The sequence below is a fragment of the Larus michahellis genome, chromosome 4 (genome assembly GCF_964199755.1).
Source record: "Larus michahellis chromosome 4, bLarMic1.1, whole genome shotgun sequence".
Lineage (NCBI taxonomy): Eukaryota > Metazoa > Chordata > Aves > Charadriiformes > Laridae > Larus > Larus michahellis.
The window spans coordinates 47,590,223-47,615,286 of NC_133899.1; the positions used below are offsets into that span (position 1 = coordinate 47,590,223).

Consider the following 25,064-nt stretch of genomic DNA (forward strand, 5'->3'; position numbering starts at 1 on the left):
GTTTTTCTTCAGCTGATTATAGTTTTCCTGAGGATATTAAATTTCAGTGTATTTTTACATACATATATATGTATTTATATATGTGTGTGTGTTTGTGTGTAAATATACATATGGGTTTTTTTACCCTCATCACGCTATCCCTTGTCCTTGTTGATACTCTGGGAAGAGGAAACACATATACAGGCGTGCTGCAAAAAGCTTCATGCTCGCAGTTTTCTCATAGATTTCCCTCATACCTGACTGTGCATAAATTTCAGGTTAATTCCTTCCAGTGTGACCTGAAGAAGACCTCCTTCGCCAGTTTTCATATCCTGCACAGGGAACTCGCCACCCAGCTCAGGGCCTGTGATACGTTAATAACAAAAAAAAAAAAAAAAAAATCGAAGAAAAACAAAGAAAGAAAAATATCAAGAGAAAGAACGAATAGAAAACAGATAGCCAAGTCATGATATGTGTAAGGGAAATATAAAACAATAAAAACATAATTTCCATTTGATGTGCATAATGAAAGAACACTACTAAGAATAGCAGGGAGCATTTCATAGAGTCTACTCACAAATGACAGCCTTCTGAGAACCACCAGACTTTTAAGTATCATAACAAATTTCATCCTGCTTACATGAAGGGACATCGATGTCAGCTCAGACTGTATTTATTGTAGTTCATATTGGGGTTTTGTTTGTTTGTTTTAAATGCCACATTTCATTTCTGGTTGGCAGAACACTGCAATCATATAACACCACTGACAGCACAGTCTTAGGTTCAAACACATAAGCAAGCACAAACTAGGCTTTCGTTTGTGAGCTTGATGATTTTGTGTGATATTGTTTTACGCTTTCAGCAATGAAAAAGTCAACGTGGTTACAACAATGACAACTTAATAGAGGACATTAATAGATGACAATCTAGGCATTTTCATCTAGTTTCTTTTGCATCGTTCAGTTCAGCAAGAAAATGCTTTCTTATAATGATTTTTAAAAAATTATCATTTGTGCAGAAACACTGAACTCTGGAGAATGGCTTTCAAACACACTTTTAAAACTGCATTATTGCCCAATTCTTAAAATAGCTTTCAAAGACGCTTTTGCCTCCTCTACCCTCAGTGAAAGTCCAGCCCTTCCTCCCTCTCCTCAAATTAAACTGGACTAATGGTAGGAAAAAGAAAATGGTGTCTCTTCCAAAGCTCCGACAGCTAACTGAGGGCTGAACACTTAGGATGCTAGATTTAAACACAAGTCATTTTCTCAGTCATGCTGGTGACAGTTATGAGTACAAAATGTAGATCCCTCAGATATGGCATTAAGATACACCTAAAATAGGCTTGTACCTCAAAGCATGGCTCCCAGAGTTCTAGAATCCACTTGAAAAAAAATAAATAGTTGCAACAAAAAATCAACCTTGAAAACGTGAAACCAGTGATGTCCCTTTGAACCTGCAAACAGACTCCAGCAAGGCAGAAACAACCATCTTATGAAGGTATAAAGTAAACCACCTTCATGTTTGTTACCCAGATACATGCAGCACCTGCTGCTCTGAGGACTAAGAAAAATGTAAAATTGCCTTCCCAAGAACTCTATCTCCCAAAACTGCAAATCCACTTTTCTAGGGTTTTTTTGACTCAACAGGAAAAGGAATGTGGTGTTTACCAAGAAAAGTTTCACCAGTATTATTATACTATCCCGTTCCCGAAGATGATGCAAAACTAAGAAGATTGTCTACACTGGAGAAGTTATACTGATACACGGACATTGGGTTAACTGCACCTTTTGACTTGCGACAGTATTTTCCAATACAGAAAAGATTTGTGCACTGAAGTCTACAGAATGCTGCAGATTCATCACTGTAGATTCACTAACACAAACAAGCATATTTATTAGCCTCCGTCTTCAACACAAAGTGGTCGAAATAGTTCTGTGTCTCAATCAGGAATATAAGGAGTAGCTAGCCAGCCAGGAAGAGAAAGTGAAGCCGAAGTTTCATGGTCTTTTCTAGTTATCATTTTATTGGCAGCTAGTCCTCCTTACATGTAACTCTTCTTTATACAGGTGTTTTGTTTTGGTTTGTATTTAGAGTGAGGTATATGGGGGCAAGCTGACTTTACCACTAAGTCTGCTATGCACACACAGATGATGTACAAAGCTACCCTAAGATTTTCAAGTAAAAGGAAATTATGTTCAAAAATGTGATTAGTAAAAAAGAATTTTGTTGATTGCAGATTAAACAACAAACATTCCCAACAAGCAAAATCTTGTACCTGGTTTAATGCTTTGCTGTCTTGCTGCTGCTCGCTCCATACTGTCTTTTACACAGTAGTATAATTCTCGACACTAACATATAAAAGAGTAATACAATGTTAATTTTCCAAATTACTAAGGGAAAAGAACAGAAAGATTCTAAGATTCTACAAAAAGAACAAGCCCCATGTGGTGCGTAACAACAAAAAGCCTATACAAGTTCAACCACAGCTAATTACTAGATGGTATTTATATTTATTTTTCAAGTTGACAGCAGAACTATTTCATAGCACAAGCTAGTGAAGAGTTCATGGCTTGGCACATGCTCATGAGCAATCTAACTAAGTTTACTCAGTTTACTAGTGTAGAAAAAGCCTCAAAACAATATCACAATCTCTCTCTTTTTTTCAGCTTCCAGCAATCAATGCTACTGGTCATGCTTATATGATCTATCAATTTCCTTATGCCATATTCTTCTATTCATCTTCCTCCAGCTCCCCTCTCTAGTATCAAATAATGGTTAAGCCATAATCTCAGAGCAGAATTTAATAACATTTTCTATCAGAAGCTCAAGATACATATAATTAATTTTCCAAGTAAATTCTGTAGCACACTGCCTTTGTGCTCCTTCCATTTGTATTCACACCTGCATCATGATGACCTGGTCTGTGTAAAATGAACTTTTTGAAGCAAAAATCTAATCCTTTTGTATATCTCAAAGATAATAACCTTTCAATATATTACTTGCGTTTACAAACCTTCACCTCTTGTTTGCTGGTCATTGTGTAAGAATTACTGGAGTTCTAAGAGTTACTGGAGTTTCCGTAGTAGGTTTAAACTATTTCTTTATATGTGCAATTAGTCATAAGGAGAAGAAAAGGGCTTTCATATTAGTGGCGAATGTAGGCATATATGAAATAAAAATCAAACAAGGGCACATGGAGAGAAATTTTTATCTGTTTGTTCAGTTTGGGTTTGTCATTAAAAATGACATAATTAAATCAATTATTAAGACATAGTTTTATTTAGCTTTTCCCCCATGAATCTACCACAATATTTTTACTGCCTTTATAAGCCTGCAAGCTAACACAATATTTAGTTATACTGATGCTTTCCTCCTTCTAACTGAAAAAAAACCAAGTAGAAGCTACACATTTAATTTCTTAAATTACATCCTGCTGTACTATTGTCTTCAGGTAAACGACAAGGCATAATGCCAGCTTCAGATGTCATTGCTGTTAAGCAGCCACTGTAGTTCACTAACCAGTGCTGGAGAGAGAATGCTATTTTTTATTAGACATGGAATATGACACACCAAGGATTTGCTTGTTCTATGCAGTTTTCCCTGAGTATTGTGTGTATTAAAAACAATGCGTACCTTCTTTGTGTAGAACTTGTTCAGCTGTGTCTCCTGACCATTCCTCCGCCAGAGGCACAGCACTTTTGTTTTGGGACAGTAAGTCATGTTGATGAGTTTCTCATACCACCAACGTTCATACACAGTTCCAATGTTGCTTCTCAGCACGATGCAATCATCACATACCTGGGAGCACACAATATTACATAAGATTTCCAATGTTATTTATTGAATGCTATCTGTTGCATTAATATTAATTATTCTTGTCTCTACCTCCATGAAAAATATGTCTCCTGTTGTGTCTGTCCCAGCATGTACTACAAAAGTCTGCTTCTTGATGTGGCGGCTGCCGCTGGGTCTCACAGGGAGTTCCCGTCCATTCTAGATTAAAATAAAAATGCCATCATTAATGAACTTTGAAACCAGTTTCTCCTGATCTATAGGAAGAAGTCCATTAGGTGACACTAGAAGCATTTTCAACAAACGAAAGAAAAAAAGTATTTTAAACGCAGCTGATCGGAGGCAATTTTGGACAAAGCCTTAAGCAAGATACTCTAGAAAGTTTAGTTTCAACAACTGTGAAAAGTTTAGTTTCAACAAGCGTGAGTGAGTTATCACAGCATACAACAACGTTCACGCTGGTACCATATTCAGTATGGGACAGTGAGGGGTCTGGGTTCCCGTAACATTGCAGTGAACTGGTCTGCTTTTTCTCAATTAGTTATAAAATAGCTTTGTGTCCTTTCTGTGCATAAAATTAAGTTTCACATGTAAAAATGCTTTGAAAAATTAGCTTCCAAAGGGCCTAACTTGCATCCAACCTGGTGACGGCTGTGTTAAAAGATGGTTAGTTTTATTAACTTAAGTGTTAACCTATATTCTTAATGAGCATTACAGGACATAAGGTTTATTCTGCACAGCAGCTGATAGTGGTAACAGTTTGTATAGAAACTGATTGCTACAAGTCTTATAATGACCTATAAACTAATGGAAAACTAAACATTTGTTACAGCCATAGCAAGAATAAAGGTTCCCGTCCACAAAAGTGGTATTAAGGAAACATTTGAGTTGCACAGAACTGTGGTACTGAAGTGTCATGCTTATATGTATTTGTATTGCAGTTCTAATTGATAACTGCATAACATTATAATATTATAAACAGGGTCATATAATCACAGTCTTTATTCTATACACATGAAGGCAGTATTTAACAATTCAATTTAATTATTTTTAATACTTTTAAATTAGTGTTGCAGAGCACTTATAGAAGAATTTTCAGATAGCTTTTTTCCTCCACTGTAGCTCCCACAGACATATCATTCATCACTGTTTTACTTACCAGATTGGCAAGCTTGTCTAGAATATCATTTATTTGCTGGCTGTGCACCAATCCAATATGTGATTTTCCCATTAGACGACGCACCTTTTTCCTAATATCGTTCTTGTTCACCTAGAAAGCAGACATAAAGACAATTACTTACTCAGGCTCTACAGAGGGACCTGGACAGGCTGGATCGATGGGCCAAGGCCAGCTGTATGAGGTTTAATAAGGCCAAGTGTCGGGTCCTGCATTTTGGTCACAACAACCCCAAGCAACGCTACAGGCTTGGGGAAGAGTGGCTGGAAAGCTGCCCAGCAGAAAAGGACTCAAGCGTGCTGGTGGACGGCCAGCGTAACATGAGCCAGCAGTGTGCCCAGGTGGCCAAGAAGGCCATCAGCATTCTGGCTTGTATCAGGAATAGCGTGGCCAGCAGGAGCAGGGAAGTGATTGTGCCTCTGTACTCGGCACTGGTGAGGCCTCACCTCGAGTACTGTGTTCAGTTCTGGGCCCCGCTGTTCAAGAGGGACATAGAAGTGCTGGAGCGTGTCCAGGGGAGAGCTACCAGGCTGGTGAGGGGTCTGAAGAGCAGGTCATATGAGGAGAGGCTGAAGGAGCTGGGCATGTTTAGCTTGGAGAAGAGGAGGCTGAGGGGAGACCTCATTGTCCTCTACAACTACCTGAAAGGAGGTTGTAGAGAGGTGGGTGTTGGCCTCTTCTCTCAAAGTGAATAATGACAGGACCAGAGGAAATGGTCTGAAGTTGCGGCAGGGGAGGTTTAGATTAGATATTAGGAAGAATTACTTTACTGAAAGAGTGGTCAGGCACTGGAACAGCCTGCCCAGGGAGGTTGCTGAGCCACCATCCCTAGAGGTATTTAAGAAACGTCTACATTTGTCACTTCAGGGCATGCTCTAGTGGCAGAGATTGTAGGTTGTTTGGTTGGACTCGATCTCAAAGGTCCTTTCCAACCATGAAGATTCTATTCGATTCTATTCTATTCTTTATTCATAGGCAGCAACTCCTATCTCCCAAAAATCAACATATCTTGGTTTCCATTGCTAAGACAGCAAACAACTGATCTCCAGCTCAGTCATGCTAGGGCCTCTTCAGCCCAGCAGCAGCAGAAGTTGCACGGACACGGCTTTTCCCAGCTACTGGGCAAGTGATACTGTGCACAACAGATTTCCTGCCTACTCTTGTGCAACAAAGTAGGCCTCCACTTCACAGTTACTCTTCAACAGTTACTCCTTCACAGTTACTCCTCAACGCCACAACAGTTACCCTCCACTTCCAACTAACAACATCAAAAGCTTCAGTTCTCCATGGTGCCACTTATGGGATGGGTCTCATCTGCCAGGCTAGCTTTTCCACCTCTTCCTCTGCAAAGAGTTGATTTAGTCAACTGTTGATCCCTCAACACAAGAAATACTAACACAAAGGCATGATATCTTTCAGAATTCTCACTCTTTCACAATCAGTTTCCTGATTATTAGGCCAGGGCTCTAACAAACATTTCCAGATAGTCCTCAAACAGTACCAAGTTCCTCCCGAAGATGAGCTGCAAGGAAGCTCAGAAGCAAAACATTTCTGCCCCAGATGCAGTTTCCAAAAGCTATTATGTATGCCAGTCATTGGTACTAAAGTCTTCAAAACGGTACACTCAAGTTTGATCGCTGATTTCAAGCTAGATCGGACATTATTTTACCTTAATGCTATGGAGTGTACAAAACAAACTCAACCTGCTTCCTTCCTTTGTCCAGACATCTTAGTACTTGAAAGAAAATATTTTTCGAGAATTTTTTAGGTAAAAACTATTAGGCTCTGCTGTCCCAAAACAAAAAATAAATTAAAATACCAGGGTGTTGGGTTTGGAGGATTATGCTTCCTTTGACAGCTCAGAGGAATTCATCTCGCTAGTAAAAGAAGGCCTTCCAACTTAGCGGGTTCTACTATAAGCTGCCCTAAGATGAGATACTTTGATGCAGTCTTTAGTCTCGTAAAGCCTTCACTCTAACTGCTCGAAAAACTTCAATATGCAAATAATATATACCAAATTCTAGATCCACCGCCTTTCATCCCATTCATCCCAAAACTGATAATGGAGGGGGGGGGCAGGGAAGCAACCACAACAATAACAAAAAAACCCCAACACCCCACAACCCTTCTTTTGCTCAGTTCTTCATGCCATCCTCACTCTTGAGCATCTCTGAAGATGTACTGAAAGAAACAGTATTTTTATCACAACTCTTGGATCCCCCATATTCCCTTTTCATCTATAACCCATAGACCAAAAGTGATACCATTTCCAAAGGCATAATATCCTGTTTGCCTCCTTATCCCTTTCCACCAGAAAACTGTTTTCTTGGGGATCTGGCGATTTTCACCACACCAAAGACACTCTTTCCATCTGGGACTAACTCTATCAACATCTCTCATGAGACAGCCTTTTGAAATCAACGTTATTTGTTCTCCTCTTTTGCATCCTTTGATGACAGTTACTGCACTGGCTATTATTACTTCTGCTTTAAGTACTGCAGGGATGCAAGTCCTAATGGCCAAATCCCACAGTCATCTTCTGAAATAAACTCATTCCAAATATACTCAAATTCCATCTTAAAACTTACCCACACATTTCATTTGTATTAGGAAAAATCAATACCTTCTTTCTCTCTGCCCACTCCCTTACTGTCAAGCTGCTACACTGGACAGCATAGTGCATCAAATCTGTTACAGGTAAAACCATGCACCTAAGCTAGTTCTAACCATGACAAAACTTTTAGAAGATTTCTTTTCCAGTGACTTTGAGGGAGGATTTGGATTACCTAAGAAATTATTCAAATTGAAAGATATTGCTAGTAGCCACCTACAGCATTAAGATGCGTATGCACAGCCCACTGAGATAAAAAGCATTGCTTGCTAGTAACTGCAAATTTCGTATGGAATTATTGATATACATATTCACAATCTGCCCAAGTTCTCCTTTTACCTCTGACTTCTCTAAGAAGATTTGGAATTTGCAGCTGCAAGGAAATCAGATTAGAAGGTGGTCTCTATTTAATTTATAACCCATACTCTTGATAATAAGAATGTCCTCTAAAGGTACTAGTAGGGCTAAAAAAAATTATATTTTAAATGGCAACGTATATGCATACCCATGGCATAGAGCTGCGTAAACTCAGACAACATATCTCAAAGAATTTCTAGGTACTGAAGCAATTTTTTTCATTAAGATCAGGAGATGTTTTGTAACATTTTTTTGTACTTCACTGTTCTGAGCTCTGTGAACAGAGATGTATGGTTTCAAGACACCACCAACAAAATATACTGCTTAAATCTGAACAGCGATCTATTTAAGAGAAAAAGAAGTCACCTTTATCATAAGCATATAAGCAATCATATTATGCAGCAGTGTAGCCAGCAAGCGGTCCTCGTCATCCTCCAAACGCTTTCGATCATGTTCTCCCAGGGAAAGATACCTGCAAGAAGAGCTAAATCTGAAGCAGACTCACAGGCATCCTTCATCCAATTCACTAAAGCACTGGCAGAGGACAGAGCACTATTTGTAAAGTGCATGGCAAATAAAACCTTCAAAAACGCTAAGCCAAATGCGCATTTTCCAGTAAAACACTATGATCACTAATCAGACATTTCCATTAATTATTAACTAGTTGAAGTAAATAACATCTGCTCAATGGGAAAGTTCTCAGTGGTCTGCTGGTCTTATCCATTTCCTCTTTTCTGCAGTCACAGCTCCATGACAATTACAACTGCCAGAAGAGGAACATACAACTCAGTACAAGAGCTGCCCACCTTTAGAGCTTAAATGCATCTGCAAGGCAGAAGTAAACTGAGGAAGGAAGCACACAGGCACCCTCTTTTTCCAGTAAGGTAGGTAGTTTGTGGAAAAAGAAACAGTTTTCAAACTAGCAACCCCAAAAAGCAGTTCTTATTTTGGCTACTAGATCCCATGCTACATGAGAGCAGGGGTGTAGGTGGTACAGCTGCAGGTGGTAAAGAGAGCAGAGAATGACCAGATATTAATAGAGTGAGGAAAAGAAAAAAAAAAGCAAGCAGGTAGTGAAGACTGACACCTTAGAAGTAGTTTAGCTTTAAGCAACCACATAGATATTTCTAGAGAGTGGTTCCCTCATGTTTTGTTTGTTTGTTTCTTTTAACTACAAACTCTAAAGTAAAAACACCTATAAGTGACTTTGCATTTTGAGAAAGCTCAAAATGCAGTTTCTGAAGACACTTAATTCTTTCATGTTACGTCAACACACCAATATCTTCCTTTATTCCAGAATATAGTCATCTTGCCACAGAAATCTCTTGCTTTACTACTGATCTAGTCTATTCCATCTATTCATAGTGTGATTATGCTTACATTACCCATTTCTCTGGAAATATCACCTCCCCACAGGAGTTAAAAAAATTATGTCACAAACAAAGATAGTATTTCAGTATCAGGAGATACTTGCCAGCACAGAGACAAAAGGCTCGCTTTGCAACAATCTGGTATAGTAACAAGGTTTACAAAGTGACAATAGCATATTCAGCAGAATTAAAATAATTTTGGTTTTACTATTTCAGCCCGAGGTGAAACAATGAGGAGGAAAGAGGTTTACTTAAGAACTTTACCTGTCAATCATCTCCTGAGGTCCCTGGTCCATCCCCATTCCTTCTCTCTCTAACATCACAGCATCCAAAAAAGCATCTTCCCAGAACTGCATCTGGTCCCACAAAGTTGAACGCTCTTTGCCTATGCAATGTATACAAAAATTGAGCATTTATTCCATTTACTCCAGTCAAATACTTTAAGATTAATTCCTGTTCCTTCCCACTCCTTGAAAATACCATAAGCCAACACACAATTAATCCATATTTAAAAAAAAAAAAAAAAGTTTACTTTTAAACCACAAGCAATATCACAACTGAAGAAAAGTGTAAAAGAAAAGACAAGGCATATCTCATTCTAATTCATGGCATCATCTTTTCAAACCCTTACACAATAGTACCTCTCATCTCTATTGTTTAAGGAGTATATCTTCTTCCATATACTGTTAACCCTGCCCGAAAGAGACAGGAATATCTCACACAAACACAGATCATGGCAAACACACAGAGAAGTGGAAAGATAAGATTATTACTCATAGAGAACGTTTCCATTGCAGCATCCTCTAACTGGTCCCAGACAGATCCTTTATCCCTACCTGCACCATTCCAAGCAGGTAGGAACGATAAATGGAAAGGATGAAAAACAGAGGAAAAGAGAGCTCTTGATTAACAGCAAATCCAGATTAAATACATTTCAAAAAAGCCAATATACTCCTAATTCAAGGATACACTCAAAGGCCCTTGGTATTCTGAGTTTAGTAGCCCTCTGTTCAATGACTGAAGCTGAAGGATCTTTTTTCCAAGTCAGTCATACATTTTAGCGTTCCATGCATAGCCAAGTTCCTTCTCCCCTTTTTCCAACGGTTTAAAGAATTCATATTCAAGAACAGCAAAAGACTTGGACAAACTACCTTTTATGCAAACTACACCACTCACACTCATCTCTTACTCTAAATCAACGTCCCCAGCAAAATCTTCCGCTTTACTCTGAATGGCCTGATGCCCCCTCCTATTCTACCAGTATGAACAACAGTAAGTGGTTAAAAACAGTCTCTGGGAATGTAAAAATTCCAGTCTGCCCCAGATAAGACTCCACCTGAACTTCAATCTAAAAGATCCCTTCCCCACAAAAAAAAATAGTTTACCCAAAAGTCCTTCATAGAGATAGACACGTTGGTTCCCATCCTCTGGACCTCTCCCTGGAGTACTGCCTTTGCTCTCCTTCACACTCTGCTTCAGGTTGTGAGACTTCGCCTGAAAATAATACAAGAGGTGTCAGACAATTTAACTCTGTGCCCTGCAAGGCTGCTTCTTGCAGTCCACTGTTGTGCTTAACAGATGCAGTTTGCAAGCTATATTTCATAGATGCTTCTCCCACAAATGTTCACAAAACAAATAAATTACTCTGGTCAAAGACCAAGGTAATAGACTTAAAAGTCCAGAATCAGGCAAAGGAAAAATAGAGAGACAAATAGAGAAATCGAAACACAGAGGAAGCAAAATGCTTCCCTGAAGGAAAACTGAGACAAAACAAAAAATGCAAATCCCAGACTAAAGAAAAGAACAGTTAAACCTCTTCTGTCATTCCCCGTAAGTTTGCCCAAATTCTAATAGTAACTTTTTCCCACTGTTTAGGAAATAGCTCAACAGCACTGTCATTTTACAGATTGTGAGGAATGGAGGAAGAAACACACAGCCTTCTCAGGACTACACAGAAAATGAACATTCACAAGCAGAATAAGATTACCTGAGCTCTCTCACATTCAGCCTTTATAGGTTTTTCTTTCATTTACTGTGAGAGATGTAAACCTACTATTCCCAAAAAAACATGCATTGCACAGGAAATGAAGAAAGGTACATGGATCCATACAAAATTACATCTTTAATATTTTAATACTGTAAGTCATTGCTGATTGACCCTTAGAACAGAATCAGAGATCCTCTTCCACACATACACAAACATCGAACTGATTACTGTATAATTTAAAAAAAAAAAAAAAAAAAAAAAGAAAAAAGGAAAGCCTGCAATGCCCTTACAAAGATAGAGCTAGTAGCGGAGTTTGTCTCAATTTCACTGTCTGACACAGTGCCCCTGGATCCTGTCAAATTGCCACCATTTTCCACACTTGGGCCATCACCAGCATTGCTGCTCAAGTCACTGTCTGCTCCTAATGTCTCTCCGGAACTGTTACTAACCTGTGGGGAAAAATAAAGCAGTTACCTTCAATGGACAAAGACACTGTGAAGACAAAAGTTGTGAAATGTTTTTTCTTAAGGCACAAAAAAAGCAGCAGTACAACTGAAGGCCACATTTGTCTTCTCTCCTTCAGTAACATCTTTTCCTCAAACCACACTCTGCAGAAAAAGATGGAGAGAGACTCAAAAACCCCTTCACAAAAATCACAGAACTGTTTAGGTTGGAAGGGATCTGTTAAGATCCTCTACAGATGAGGATCTTAAGGATCTTAAGATGAGGATCTTAGCTGACCCCTGCTCAAGCAGAGTCAGCTAGAGTACGTTGCTGAGGACCATGTCCATTCAGATTTTTTAATATCTCCACAGATGGAGAACCCACAACCTCTCTGGGCAAAGTGCTCCAGCATTTGACCACTCTCAAACTAAAAAAGTGTTTTCTTATGTTCAGATGGAATTTCCTGTGCTTCAATTTTTTGTACTGACTGCCTCTTGTCCTGCCAGTGGGTACTACTGAGAAGAGCCTGGCTCCCTTGCCTTCAATCCCTCCCATGAGTAATTTATACCCGTTGATAAAATACTGCCCTGTCTCTTCTCTTCTCTGGGCAGAAGAGTCCCAGCTCTTTCAGTCTCTCCTCTCACAAAAGATGCTCCAGTCCCTTAATCATCTTTGCGGCCCTGAGCCAGACTCATTCCAGTAAGTCCTTATCCTTCTTGTACCGGGGAGCCCAGAACTGAACATAATATTCCAGACGCAGCCTCACGGGTGCTGAGTAAAGCTGAAGGATCACCTCCCTCAATCTGCTGACGTTGCGCTTCCTAATACAGCCCAGAATACTGTTGGTCTTTTCTGCCACGAGGGTGCATTGCTGGTTCACAGTCAGCTTTGTTGTCCACCAGGATCCCAAGGTCCTTCCCAACAAAGCTGCTTTCCAGCCAGTCTCCAGCATGTACTGGTGTCTGGGGTTATTCCTCCCCAGATGTAGGACATGGTATTTTCCCCTTGTTGAACTTCATAGATTCCTCTCAGCCCAGTTCTCCAGCTTATTTAGGTCCCTTTGAATGGTAGCACAACCATCTCGTGTGTCGGTCACTTCTAGATTTTTTTATCATCTGCGAACTTGCTCTGTACCGTCATCCAGGTCATCAGTGAAGATACTGAACAGTATTGGCCCCAGTACTGACCCCAGGGGTACACCACTAGTGGCTTGTCTCCAGCTGGACTTTGTGCCACTGATCACAACCCTCTGGGCCCAGTTCAGCCAGGTTTCAGTCCACCTCACTGTCCACTTACCTAATCCATACTTTGTCAGCTTGTCTATGTTACAGGAGACAGTGTCAAAAGCTTTACAGAAGTTGAGGTAAACAACATCTGCTTCTTTTCCCTCATCCACCAAACTAGTCATCTCATTGTAGAAGGCTATCATGTTGGTTATGCATGTTGCCCCTTTGTAAATCCATGATGACTAGTCCCATTCACCCTCTTGTCCTTCATGTGCTTGGAAACGTTTTCCAGGAAAATTTTCTACGTCATCTTTCCCAAGGACTGAGGCTGGCCAGCCTGTAGCTACCCAGATCTTCCTTCTTGCCCTTCTTGAAGAGTGGTATTTGCCGTCTTCCAGTCTTCAGGAACCTCTCCTTATCACCATCACTGTTCAGAGACAGTCGAGAGAGGCCTTGCAACAACATCAGCCAGCTCCCTCAGCACTTGTGGATTTATGTATATCCAGTTTGTTGAAGTGCTCCCTAGCCTGGTCATCCTCCAACATGGGTAAGTCTTTCTTGTTCCAGACTTTTCCTCTGGTCTCAGGGGCCTGGGATTCCTGAAAGCCAGTTTTACTGGTAAAGACTGAGGCAAAGAATGTCCTAAGTACCTGGGTCTTTTCCATCTGTCACCAGCTCCCCTGCCCCATTCAATGGCAGGCCCACATTTTCCCTAGTCCTTTCTCTTGCTGCTTATGTACTTGCAGAATCCTTTCCTGTTTCCAGGAAACAGGGCCCATATTGGCTCTCCTAACGCTATCCCTGCAAGATGAGACAGCACATGTATACTCCTCCGGGGTCACCTGCCCCTGCTTCCACCTCTTGTATACTTCCTTTTTACGTCCGAGTTCAGTTAGGAGCTCTTTGCTCATCCATGCAGGCCTCCTGCTGCCTTTGCTTGGTTTCCTACTTGTCGGGATGGACCTTTCTTGAGCTTGGAGAAGGACAAACTTGAATATCAATTCACTCTTCTAGACCCTTCTATCTGGGGGAGCATCCCATAGAATACAATTTCTAGGTCCATGAGAGAAAGAGAGGGCATTATTCTTGTTGCAGGCTGGAAAAAGATCATGGAAAGCTAGATATTCACAGGTATGCAGCAGTTTTAAGACAAGAAAAACAACAAAAAGGAAGGTTCCTTGGGTTTTATCCCTGGAATATGCCATATCGGATAACATGGGATAGGGAGAATACACATGCTTTTTTTACTGAATGCATTCCTGCTACCTTTTCCCTCTAGGCCCTATATTTGATCGGAAAGCAAGCAGATGTTTTGATGCAATTCAAGTGCTTTAAGCTAACGCATCAGAAAGTTTGTTCTTGGTTTTAGTGCATCAAACTATCTGCCTTTATAGATGGTTTATACACAACTAAGGGATATTTATAGAATTATTGCAATCCACCAGTTCCATAAATACACCAATATGTAGGAATACATAACAGCAACGAGCACCATATATGAAGGAGGCAATCTGCTAATAAAGCACTATGTATGTTCTGTCAGACACACATGCCTGCCTCCCACTCAGAGGGTCTGGAGAGAGAGCTCATAGACATACACTATGCATGCATGACAGTATGCACTCATACCACACAAAATCTAGGCACAAAATGCCCTCCCCCACTTCAGCAAGCAGTGAATCACATCAAGATTTCACTTTGGGCATATCCTACCACTGTGCTAACTTCAGAATCCTGGCTTGTACTTCGGACCATAACCGCTGGTCCTCCACTGGGAACAGCGTCAAAATCACTCTTCTGCAATCAAAACATATAAAGGACAGGAAGAAAAGTCACATTAGTTTTTATCATAAGGAGAGAACATAATTTCCTATTCCTTTGGGGTCTTGAATTACACACCTTATTATTTAGCCAGCCAAATAAATAGAAACTACTGCCTGCATGTCAAAAAGATCACGGGGTCACACAACTGAGGAATTCGCAAAGATCAGTCCACTACAGGAAGGGGGGAAGAAATTTTACTGAATGAGCCTTTCAAGAATGCTCAAACCCTAGAAGTCTTCCCACAATTAAGCAGTGACAGAAGAATTCTCTCTCTTACCACATAAATAAAGCAAGCATAGGAGCCACTGACCTGAGAACCTGAGGCCAAACTGAGGCCACTGTCTGCACTGATTTGGGATTTTTTCTCATCTGTTTCTCCCAAATCGAAGTGTTTCACACCTTCTGGCCCTGAACAAAGGAAAAAGTAAATCATTACTGTACCAAGAAAAAACAGTCCAAAAAAAACAGTCCGAAAAAACACGTCCGAAAGCAGATGATAGACTGAAAGCAGGAACAGTACCAAGAAAACAAATTTGCTTTCTCATTCCTTTAACTTTTTTTTTATTCCTTGGTACTGCAAACAACAAGGACAGCAGGACACATCTGCCATTCTTCAAACCTGAGTTCAAATTTTAAATACACCAAAGGCACAGTCCAGGAGTGACTATCACTAAACTTGCTAGCCATTCAATAGAGAAAAGAGGACAGACAAAGGTCAAGGAGCTTCCAGTTACAATAACACATGCAGAGCAGTTGCCATTCAACTCTAGGAAGCCACCTCCTTTATTCTTGGTAACAAAGAATACTTATTTAAAGTTAGAATCCTGTTTTGAACAGCTAATTTGCTCAAAGTGTTAGACTGAGTTTGTTAGGTTGCCCCCAGCAACTATCTAGACAAAAATCAGGCAACACATGACAAGAACATAAACAGCAACAATTGGTGTTACACCAGTAGGAATTTCAAGGAAGAAGCTCGTATGATGCTGTACTTCACAACATTCCCCAATTACATTAACAAATGGCTCTCCAGAGTTGGCAATCACATAGGTCAGTAGTGAGAGAGGGAATCAGCAAGCCTTAGGTCATGCATTCATTAACCCACCAATCCAAAAACAAAAAAGGGGGAAAAAATGGATAAAGAACTTTATGTTCAATTTCCCATGCAGTTCTAGAATCATATCATCAATTGTCCTCTGATGGGATGGCAGAAGGAAGAGAGAATGATGGAGAGGTAGAGCCTGAAAAGAACAAGGTAAGTAACGAGGCAAGAAAAGAATGTGTTATAGGTTGTACACAGAATGTCACTACTCTCAGAAAGGGGAAGAGACTGAATGCAACACTTCTGCCATATCCATATCTGCCAACTATTCAGTAACAGGAAGACATGATCACCAGCTGGAATATTTGTATTATAGACCCATGACTATATCCAGTATCTCTGAGCAAACACTGCCGCTATCTCTTATAACCACTGATCACAACTACCTGGGAATTATGAGCATGTTTCTGTTATATGTAATATTAGAGAGGGTAAGACAGCGAAAAGGAAAGAAAAGGGGAAGGGAGGAGAGAGAGAGAGAGAGAAGGATAATATACAAAGATTTGTGGGAGTGAGTTTGAGATGGTATGTAAACTCATGAATAGCAAAGCCATAAGCGGGCTGTGCAGACCATACTAGTTTACTACTCAACCATCAATTCTCCATGTGAAGTGTCTTACAGAAAGTGTTCTTCATTTGTTATAGCATTCCGCCTCTAAATCCGCATGCCTTAGTTACTGTAAATCAAATAATCACAGATTCTAACAAAGAGAAAGTATAAACAAGAAGAAAAATAACTAAAAATATCCTTTCTAAGAATTTGGAATCTTATTTTCCACTGAAATATACATTGCTCACTTCTAGAGGTTTATTTCCACTCTTTCACTTAGCCACCATTTCTAGCTCTGAATAACAATGCAGCAAGACGTTTTACATCTCATACTACAGCAAGAATACTAAACTTCAGATGTGTGTTTTAAGCAATTTAAGAGTTCCCTGTCCCAACGTATAATTCAGATATATCTGACTTTTAAAGCAAGTGAAACTGACTGACGCAGTTCAGGTATTCGATAGCTGTGGGCAATACTGGTAACTGAGTTTAAGGAGCACAATAACAACCATCACATCGTTGTCACTATTTAGAGGCACTTACAAACCTCCTCTTCCCTTCTTTATGGGGTTGTATGTCTAATACACATAAAACGCTAAAACCTCCATTTATTCCTCCCAATGTAGGCACCCACCTGAAAGGCCCAGTTTGGGAGAGCAGGTGTGCGGGTGTGCTATGCCTCTGTCTCACACACACTCCTGCCTCAGCAGAAAGCAATTCAGATCTTAAATGTAGGAAGCTGTACTGCAGAGGTGCCCCATTTGCCCCATTCTCTCTGAACTAACTCCAGATGCTTGCTTGTATTTAACTGAGGAGCCTAAAACTAATGCTGCAAATCCAGGCCTAGTCAGAATGTCGCAAACTTTCACTCTTTCATCTTAGCTATTAATCCCCCCCAACCTCCAGTCTGTAAAAGGGGCATCAGCTCTGCAAAGTAGAAACTACAGTTATGGTTAGGAAACATCTACCACATCATGTTTATTATGAACTAGCGATTGTCCTTATATCATATGTCCCTATTTACAACAGTGATAACAAAAAGAGCAAAACTTTGTGCTACGCCTCCAAATAATATATATTCATTATCATATTTCAATAGATGTTAAGATTTGTGTAGATTTAGACTACTATTTAGACTCTGCAAACAGCCTCAGACTATTTCACTCCTTTAACATGGTATATAAAAACCAAAATCAGGTTGATTCCTTATTATGAGGCTATTCTCTAATAGCCATCAATAAATACAATTCTTCACATACACCTTCTCTCTCCCCCTCAGAGTCATTTCTTGTTGCAGGCTGGTTGGGGTCATAAACCGTTCATAAACAAAATTTGCCATCCCATGGCTTGAAAGAAGAGAGAATTCTTCATTCCAATAACATTCAATCAATCAATCAGTATAGTTATGTCAAAGACTTGTTAAACAAAACCCTCTTTAACTTTTAAGAAAGGAGATGGAATATCTTAAAATCCTTCCATATATGATACAGTGAGGATGCAGAATATCTGCTTCCTCTTTTTTGAAGAAGGCAACATTCAGGGGAGGAAAAAAAGAAAGAAAAAAAAAAAAAAGAGAGACATTTGAACAGAATTTCCCCAAGGCAAACTGATCTGTTTGATCTCCTTTATAACACAGACTTTCTTGATAGACGTTTGTTTTTGTGGGCATAAAAGCTGCGTGCCATAGATGCAAGCTCACCCTGCACCTGGGGAGTTGGCAGTTATGGGGAGGCTGGAGGAGTCAGTTTCTACGTTTTTTTATTTCCTTACTCGTTTTTTCCAAAGATTTTTGCTTTTTCACTTCCTGGTGCTTGTTCCACAATTCTACCCAAGATGCATTGAAAGCAGGAGAGAAAGAGAAAGAGTCAGCGGCTGGTCAGACAGGTGAAAATGGGGAAAAAAGTTTGAAACAAAAACCCCACCCCTTCATCTCAAAAAAAAGAGGCAGAAATGTACGACAACTACTGAGTGAAGGGTTAATTAACACCATTTTACAAGAAATCAAAGTTAGGAATGGAGCGCTGCATCATCTCTCATTTACAGAATTCAAATGTTAGAGATGACTTCATACGGGGAACCAACTAAGGAAAAACAGCTATTATGAACACATATAATGCAATTAATCACCTTTCCTGAGAAAGGCCTTTAAGACTGTCAGATATTTATTCCTCCAAAACGTAGGCATCACAGAAGCTCCAATTAACACAAACATTTTAATGTCTCTAGCTTATATCATTGAAAGGAAAAGGCACAAAACCAGCAGCAGCAATTCCAAGAAAATTAAAACTCTAGGTTAACACAATATTTAGCCGATACTATATTTTAAAAACTATCACAAAGTTTACAAGCACAAGTTATTTTTGACCTCACAGCATTCTCAGTAAATGCTTAGCTCTTCCTATCAACCAGTCCTACGTGCAAAAAGCTGAACTTCTCTGCATCCACCTATTCCTATCAGGGTATAAAGAATGGAAAATAGGGAAGAAGAAGAAAAATAAGCTATCAGTCATGCTTAACGCCAACTTCCAGAATTCAAATTAGGTCATCCAATCCAATCAAGTCAAGGAATTCCATAACAGAATACGATGGAGAGAAAAGGAAAAAAGTCTAAAGTCTGCATGTGCTCTTTTCATTTGAAGCTTAGACTTGCGACAAAATAGTGATGAGGCACTTGCACTTTTCTATCACTCACATTCCTCAGCCCTCTGAAATGCAGTCATCTTTTCTGCCTAGAAATATCAGATCTTTCCAGGTGCTGGCCTGTTGGCCAGAGGAAACATTACATGCTGACAGGCTGAACTCACCGAACGCTGGGCACCGTCCTCTCTCACTAGCATGATTAAAGCTGGGAACGCTACAGAGGAAGATACTCTTAGAAAAGCAGTAAGGGGAAAAGGAAGGAAAAAGAAGTATGGTGTTCTACTGTTCTTCAAGAAAACTTCCTGAGCAACTAAAAGGCCACTTGAAATACATCAGAAACCCATCCCACCCTGCAAATGGCAGAAATTAGGGCAAGACAGGCTCTAAAAAAGTTCTATTTAGCAAAATGCCTACTGGGCAAAAAAAAATTAAAAAGGATAGTGTTATGATTGTGGAGGAAGGCTACAAAATATTATCATTAAACGTATCAGGAGCAAGGCAAATGTAGCAAGGGGAAAAAGCCTGAAAGACAGCTGTTAGCCAACTGATTTCTGTATCTGCTTCATGATTGATGGATGTTCCTTCAACTTTCATAAGTATACAGATGGATAGGATAAAATTGCTTATGGATCCAAACAGCATCCAATAGGCTTATCTAGTTGAGCACACACTGACACAGACAACAATCTCTTTAAGATGTACTGAACTTGTTAAAGGTCTTTGAAAACATCTGGCCTCCTAAGTGCTCAGTTTACATGGCTTTACTTTAAAAAATACAAGCTGCAATACCTGCCATTAAATTACTTTTAGCTGACTTTTTTTAAAAGTAGTAATGGAAACTTCGTTAAGTACTGACACTTTCGTTAACATTTACTGCAAGTATGCAATAAAACCAAACTAACATAAAGGAGGAAACTATTAACTATCAACTTTAAAGCCACTAGTGTCCTAACAAAAAGGCCAACACTACTGGTGATGACCATGGACCCCAGAAGACAAGAACCCAAGTAAGCAAATAATTGGTGATCTTTTAGGAAACAAAGCATCAGAAGCATCATCTTCATAATGAATTTCCTAGCTAAACAATTAGGTATTAAACCACAGCAAAGATCAATCCTCAACTGATAAAAACCCATCACTCTTCACCTCAGAAAAAAGAATTTTGAATACCAACAGCCTCCTGTGTTACAAGAGAGCATCCTACATACTTCAGAGGGTCACGAGAAACCATAAACTTTCTGAAAAGTGAACAAGAAAAGGGGGTCAAGCAGGAACACATCCACAGAAAACTCTGTGATCCTCCTGGCCGTTGTTCCTGCAGTACAATAAAACCGCATATGTTCAGCTACCGTACCTCTAGATCTCAGAGATGCAGTTTAATCGCCACACTAACATACACTTTTAAGGATGGCTACTGCAAACATTGCCATACATAATCTTACTCCATCATGATGATGACTTACTTTTCATTCTAGTGTCTCCTCTTGTAACTAGGTCAAAAAGGTTAGCACCCCAAAATTTGTATTTTGTCTAAACAATACCAATAGATCCATTGAGAGTTTTATTTGCAAATCTGCAAACTGAGGCTCTAAGTACCTTCCAAACTTCATAGAGTCAAGGAACTGCTGAGGTTCAAAGGGACCTCAGGAGATCATCTAGTCAAACCTCCCTGCTCAAAGCAGGGTCAACTAGAGCAGGCCCGTGTCCAGTCAGGTGTTCGCTATCTCCACAGATGGAGAATCCACAACCTTCCCAGGCAACCTGCTCCAGAGTTGGATGATCTTCACATAAAAACATTTTTTCTCATGTTTAAATGGAATTACTTACAAATACTTTGTTATTCCAGCAACACGTAAATGTTTATCAAATGCTCTTTCCCTCAAGAAATTAGTTTGAATGAGAAAGTCTGTATTTCACTACAGAAGGAATTTCAGCCTAGCCATGACTTAACTCTGGTCCTGTATATCCAAAGCATTGTCTTGTACTGATGCTTCCATAACAGAACATAAAGGAACTATAATAGCCAAGCAGCTTTAAATTATATTCCTGCAACACAAGAGAAATACAGAGAAATACCCTTTACTTGTAGATCTCAAGAGTCAGATGAACATGGACACTACATTGTTTTTAGAGCAATTTCTTAAAGACTGACTTGCATATTATTTCATGGTTCTTGGTGACAGACAAAACCAGTTAGAAAAAAAGGCTTCATAAAAAGCATTAAAGTCTTCTGAACTTTGATCACTTTTGGTGAAACCATATACTTCTGGTAACTTAGTTCCACGGAAGACAAGTGGAAATCATTAGAGCATCAGAATCACTAATAAGAATTTACCTGTTGCCTGTCCTTGAAGACTGTGAATTGTTTAAGGCTAATATTCTGGCAACAGTAGTTAATGTAACATATTAAGTAGCACTTCTTTTGAAAAGCAATTCTTATGATATTTCACAACATGGACTGTCGATCTCTACGATTTCCATTTCTATGAGGCTTTAATTTCATCTGAGGGAAAGGAGCAGTCTCAGCAATGCAATCAAAAGATCTCTCCTCATTCTTTAAAAGAACACTGGCCTAGCATCTGTTTTATTCTTAGTTGTGTCAGAAGCATGGCCTCTGTAGAAGCTTTTCTGCAGAACAGAAATTACGTACTCAGAGCGAACTAAACCACTAAACTGAAATACTGGAAATCTGAATCTCTTTTTGCTCCCTGATACATTTTCAGATAGAGTGCAAGACTAGTTTCTGAGCAACTGCCTCCATAGATTACCTCTTGAAACGAGAAAGCAAATCAGACCAGAAGGGTTCAGTATCAGTTCAGAAGGACTCGACACCGTTCAGCCTGCAGCTATTATGCGGGCATAAGAATGAATGTCTGCCCTCCTGCCACGTAACTGCCCAACACACACATTTTTTTGTCTTACGCCACATACTGCAGGTACAGCCTCACAGTAGCATGCTGCTTTCTGAAGATTTATCTTTCATGCAATAGGCTATAAGCAACAGGCTATAAGAAGCAATGGCTAAAATTTAACATGACGTATTTTTGGAGTTGACAAAGAATTTCTCTCACATGCTGATGCTACTTTTCTCTTGTTTACAATACCCCCCCCCAAAATATCTGTAAAGCCCTTTTTAGGTAAAACAGTTTAAAGCCTACCTCCAACTTTTTCCCAGACACAGGGAAAAGATATACCAGCTAAGAAATTATATTGGGAAAATTTCCAGTGGCCAGCCTAGCAGATGCTGTTTAGAACAAAACACATTCTATTTGCTATTACATAGAAGGAATATCCATCAGTCCTGCTCATTGAATCTGTAACACTACAACTAAAATCTTTTTGGCAATTTTCGTTATTAACAGCAGATCCTGGGTCCCACTTCTATCAGGATGCAACCTAGATAATCCACAGGTAGTCAGCAATGATTAGAAAACTTTTGGTTTATGTAGTCCCTTGCACGGTTGCCCTTTCCAAAGTCCTGCTGGCCCTGTTTCCCTTTTGCCATTTCCTGTTGCTTCAAAACATCAGTCACCGAGCAAAAAATAAAATTGTCTAAAGTGTAAAGAAATTCAGAAACAATGAAGATTAGAAAGCTTCTGGGAGAAAACTGCCCTGGATAGTCTATCCAAGAGTAGAGTGAAAACACACATGATTGTTCCTTGTGATCCAAGGTGTAAATGAAGCATGTTACAGCAGCAATGTAGTGTTAAAATGGAGAGAATGCAAATAGAACCTAATGCCAAAGTAGAAGTCCCTCCTGCACTTTACATGCACCGCAATACACACCAATGGAAGCAATAAAATTTTCTTCCTTTAGACTCCTTGTGTCAAACTCCCTTGGACCTTTGCCTGCAGGGCTCAGTGCCTTTGGCATCAGGTGAGGTACCGGCAGCTGCATTGCAGGTTTTGCCTCCACTCTTGGGGATGATGCAGGATCCTTGCCAACTGGGGTGACAGATCCATCCGTTGGACTTCGTTTTCGCTTTTCTGGTTCTTTAAAGAAAAAAAAAAAAAAAACAGCATTGGAAAAAGGAAGAAAAAAGGAAAAAGGAAATGAGACCAGGAAAAGGAAAATGAGACAGATGGTCTCACCTAAATCATTAAGCCTGACACTGAAACAGCTCAGTCCAACATTTATTCCCATAGGTCAGCATGGCTTGCAGATAGCCTGCCACACTGGTGGAAACAGTAGCGGAGAAAGCCAGAGTGCTGTTTTTGGGATACTCAAATTATGTCCTTCCTGTGTATTTGAAACCTAGGAATCTTCTTTGACACAGTAACTGTAGTATCTCCTCTGCCGAGTTGTGCAAAATTAAACAGGTCTGCCTAATATACCAAGAATATCACTTCTAGAATATAAGCAAGTTCCTCTCACAGTGAAAAGATGACAAATACAATCATCTTTGACAGGTAACACTAAATGAAACTTCGGTTAGGAAAAAACCTCAAAAAACCATCAGCTATACCTCGTCCATCATTCTCCCAGACTTCCTATAATCATGTGTCCCCAAAGACAGTTTGGATTATTTCTCTGTATCAAATTCCACAGTTTGAATTACAGCAAAACTTTCAGAATAGAATAATTAAAATTAGGTTTCCAGAAAAGAACCTCCTGCAATCCTGCACAAACTGTTCCAACAGTTGATGATGCTAATAGTGAAAATTTCATAACCTAATATCTAAACGTGTTGTACCACTAGACCTTGTGATACCTTTGTCCAGCAGATTAAAGATTCTGCTATCAGCAACACCTTTCCACTCAGATAATAATTGAAAACAATCAACACCTAACAATCAACAGACTGAACGCTTCCATCTTTCAGAGCAAAAGCATCTTCCCGATTCCTTGTAGGTCTTTTCAGAAGCCTCCTCAGTTTTTCAAGATGTGGTGATCAGAACTGGAAGCACTACCTCAGCTGTGGGTCTTGTTAGTGACATATCCAGAGACAATACAACAGCTGCATCCCAAACCTATATTCCCAGGTTTACACAGTGTCCCCCTGACACAGTAAACAGTGTGAAGTTCACACAGAGCTGCCATTTTCGCAGACACTGCTTACCAATACGTGTGTTTCGGAGACACATAGTTCCCAGTCCCGCTATTATTGCCAACTATCCTTGCTCCTAAACTCAAGTTCTTAGTTTGGCCATATTAAAATAAATTAACCACAACCATGCTTTATTAAGATTCAGCTTCCTGTAGACAAATAACCTATATCCATCATGTTCTGTTCACACAGTATGCATCATATGCAAACCGAACCATTTAAGGATTACTAGATCACTACAGTATGTTAAATAACATTAAGATAAGCACTAATCTCTATAAAACATTTCTAGAAATATCTAGACCAACCCACTGAAAACAGCCAAAACATACTACTAAACAGTTAAAATTTTAACTATAAAGCAAGATGTCATGCAATAATGACAGAAGTCCTTCACAGTTTATATCAAATTTTGTCTATTGTGACCACAATTAATTTAATGGGTAAACTCTACTTACCATGAAATTATGGCATCACATTAGCAAGACTTCACTCTCAAGCCACTGAGTTTTACACCAGGCACTCTACAGTTTTGCTTAGGATCAGTGTCAGACTAAAAGGCTTACAATTACCATGGTTGGCCCGTTCCCCACATTCAGGACTGTTACACTAGCACAGCCTTCCTTGCTTTCCTCAACATTCCAACAACGATTGGAAATGAACACCTGTAACCCACGGGGCACCTAAGCCAACTCATAAAATCCCTGATGCAAGCCACCCAGAACACCAACTATGAAGTGTTTCATAGATGTTACTCCTCTGCTACAATGAAATAAAAAGCTTTTCATAATTTGAGATTACAGCTGAGGCAGATATTAAGCAGAGAGGTAGCTTTTTGTCATCTTTTGCTCTTTTTCCTTATGCCTGCGTTTTCTTATTTTGTATTAAGGGTCAGATTTTTAAAAAAAGCTGAAAAATAAAGAGGTATTTTCAGGCTTTCCTCTCCAAGTGTACTTAGTG

General features: G+C 39.6%; 1 protein-coding gene across 36 annotated transcripts in view; it reads right to left on the minus strand.

Annotated features, from left to right (window-relative positions):
• Positions 1-25,064, minus strand: part of MADD (MAP kinase activating death domain) — a 75,962-nt gene that overhangs the window by 13,615 nt on the left and 37,283 nt on the right. For 23 of the 36 annotated variants that reach the window (XM_074584417.1, XM_074584407.1, XM_074584414.1 and 20 more), the window contains 14 exons: positions 22,843-23,049; positions 18,187-18,240; positions 15,078-15,175; positions 14,657-14,740; positions 11,564-11,722; positions 10,672-10,780; positions 10,060-10,122; positions 9,551-9,671; positions 8,283-8,388; positions 4,931-5,041; positions 3,865-3,972; positions 3,613-3,777; positions 2,255-2,327; positions 237-343 (listed from right to left, as the gene is read on the minus strand). In XM_074584417.1, coding sequence (XP_074440518.1) covers positions 237-343; positions 2,255-2,327; positions 3,613-3,777; positions 3,865-3,972; positions 4,931-5,041; positions 8,283-8,388; positions 9,551-9,671; positions 10,060-10,122; positions 10,672-10,780; positions 11,564-11,722; positions 14,657-14,740; positions 15,078-15,175; positions 18,187-18,240; positions 22,843-23,049 — 1,565 coding nt within the window. The remainder of the gene's footprint in view (positions 1-236; positions 344-2,254; positions 2,328-3,612; positions 3,778-3,864; positions 3,973-4,930; positions 5,042-8,282; positions 8,389-9,550; positions 9,672-10,059; positions 10,123-10,671; positions 10,781-11,563; positions 11,723-14,656; positions 14,741-15,077; positions 15,176-18,186; positions 18,241-22,842; positions 23,050-25,064) is intronic. The other 13 variants (XM_074584421.1, XM_074584416.1, XM_074584411.1 and 10 more) reach the window with 3 other exon arrangements.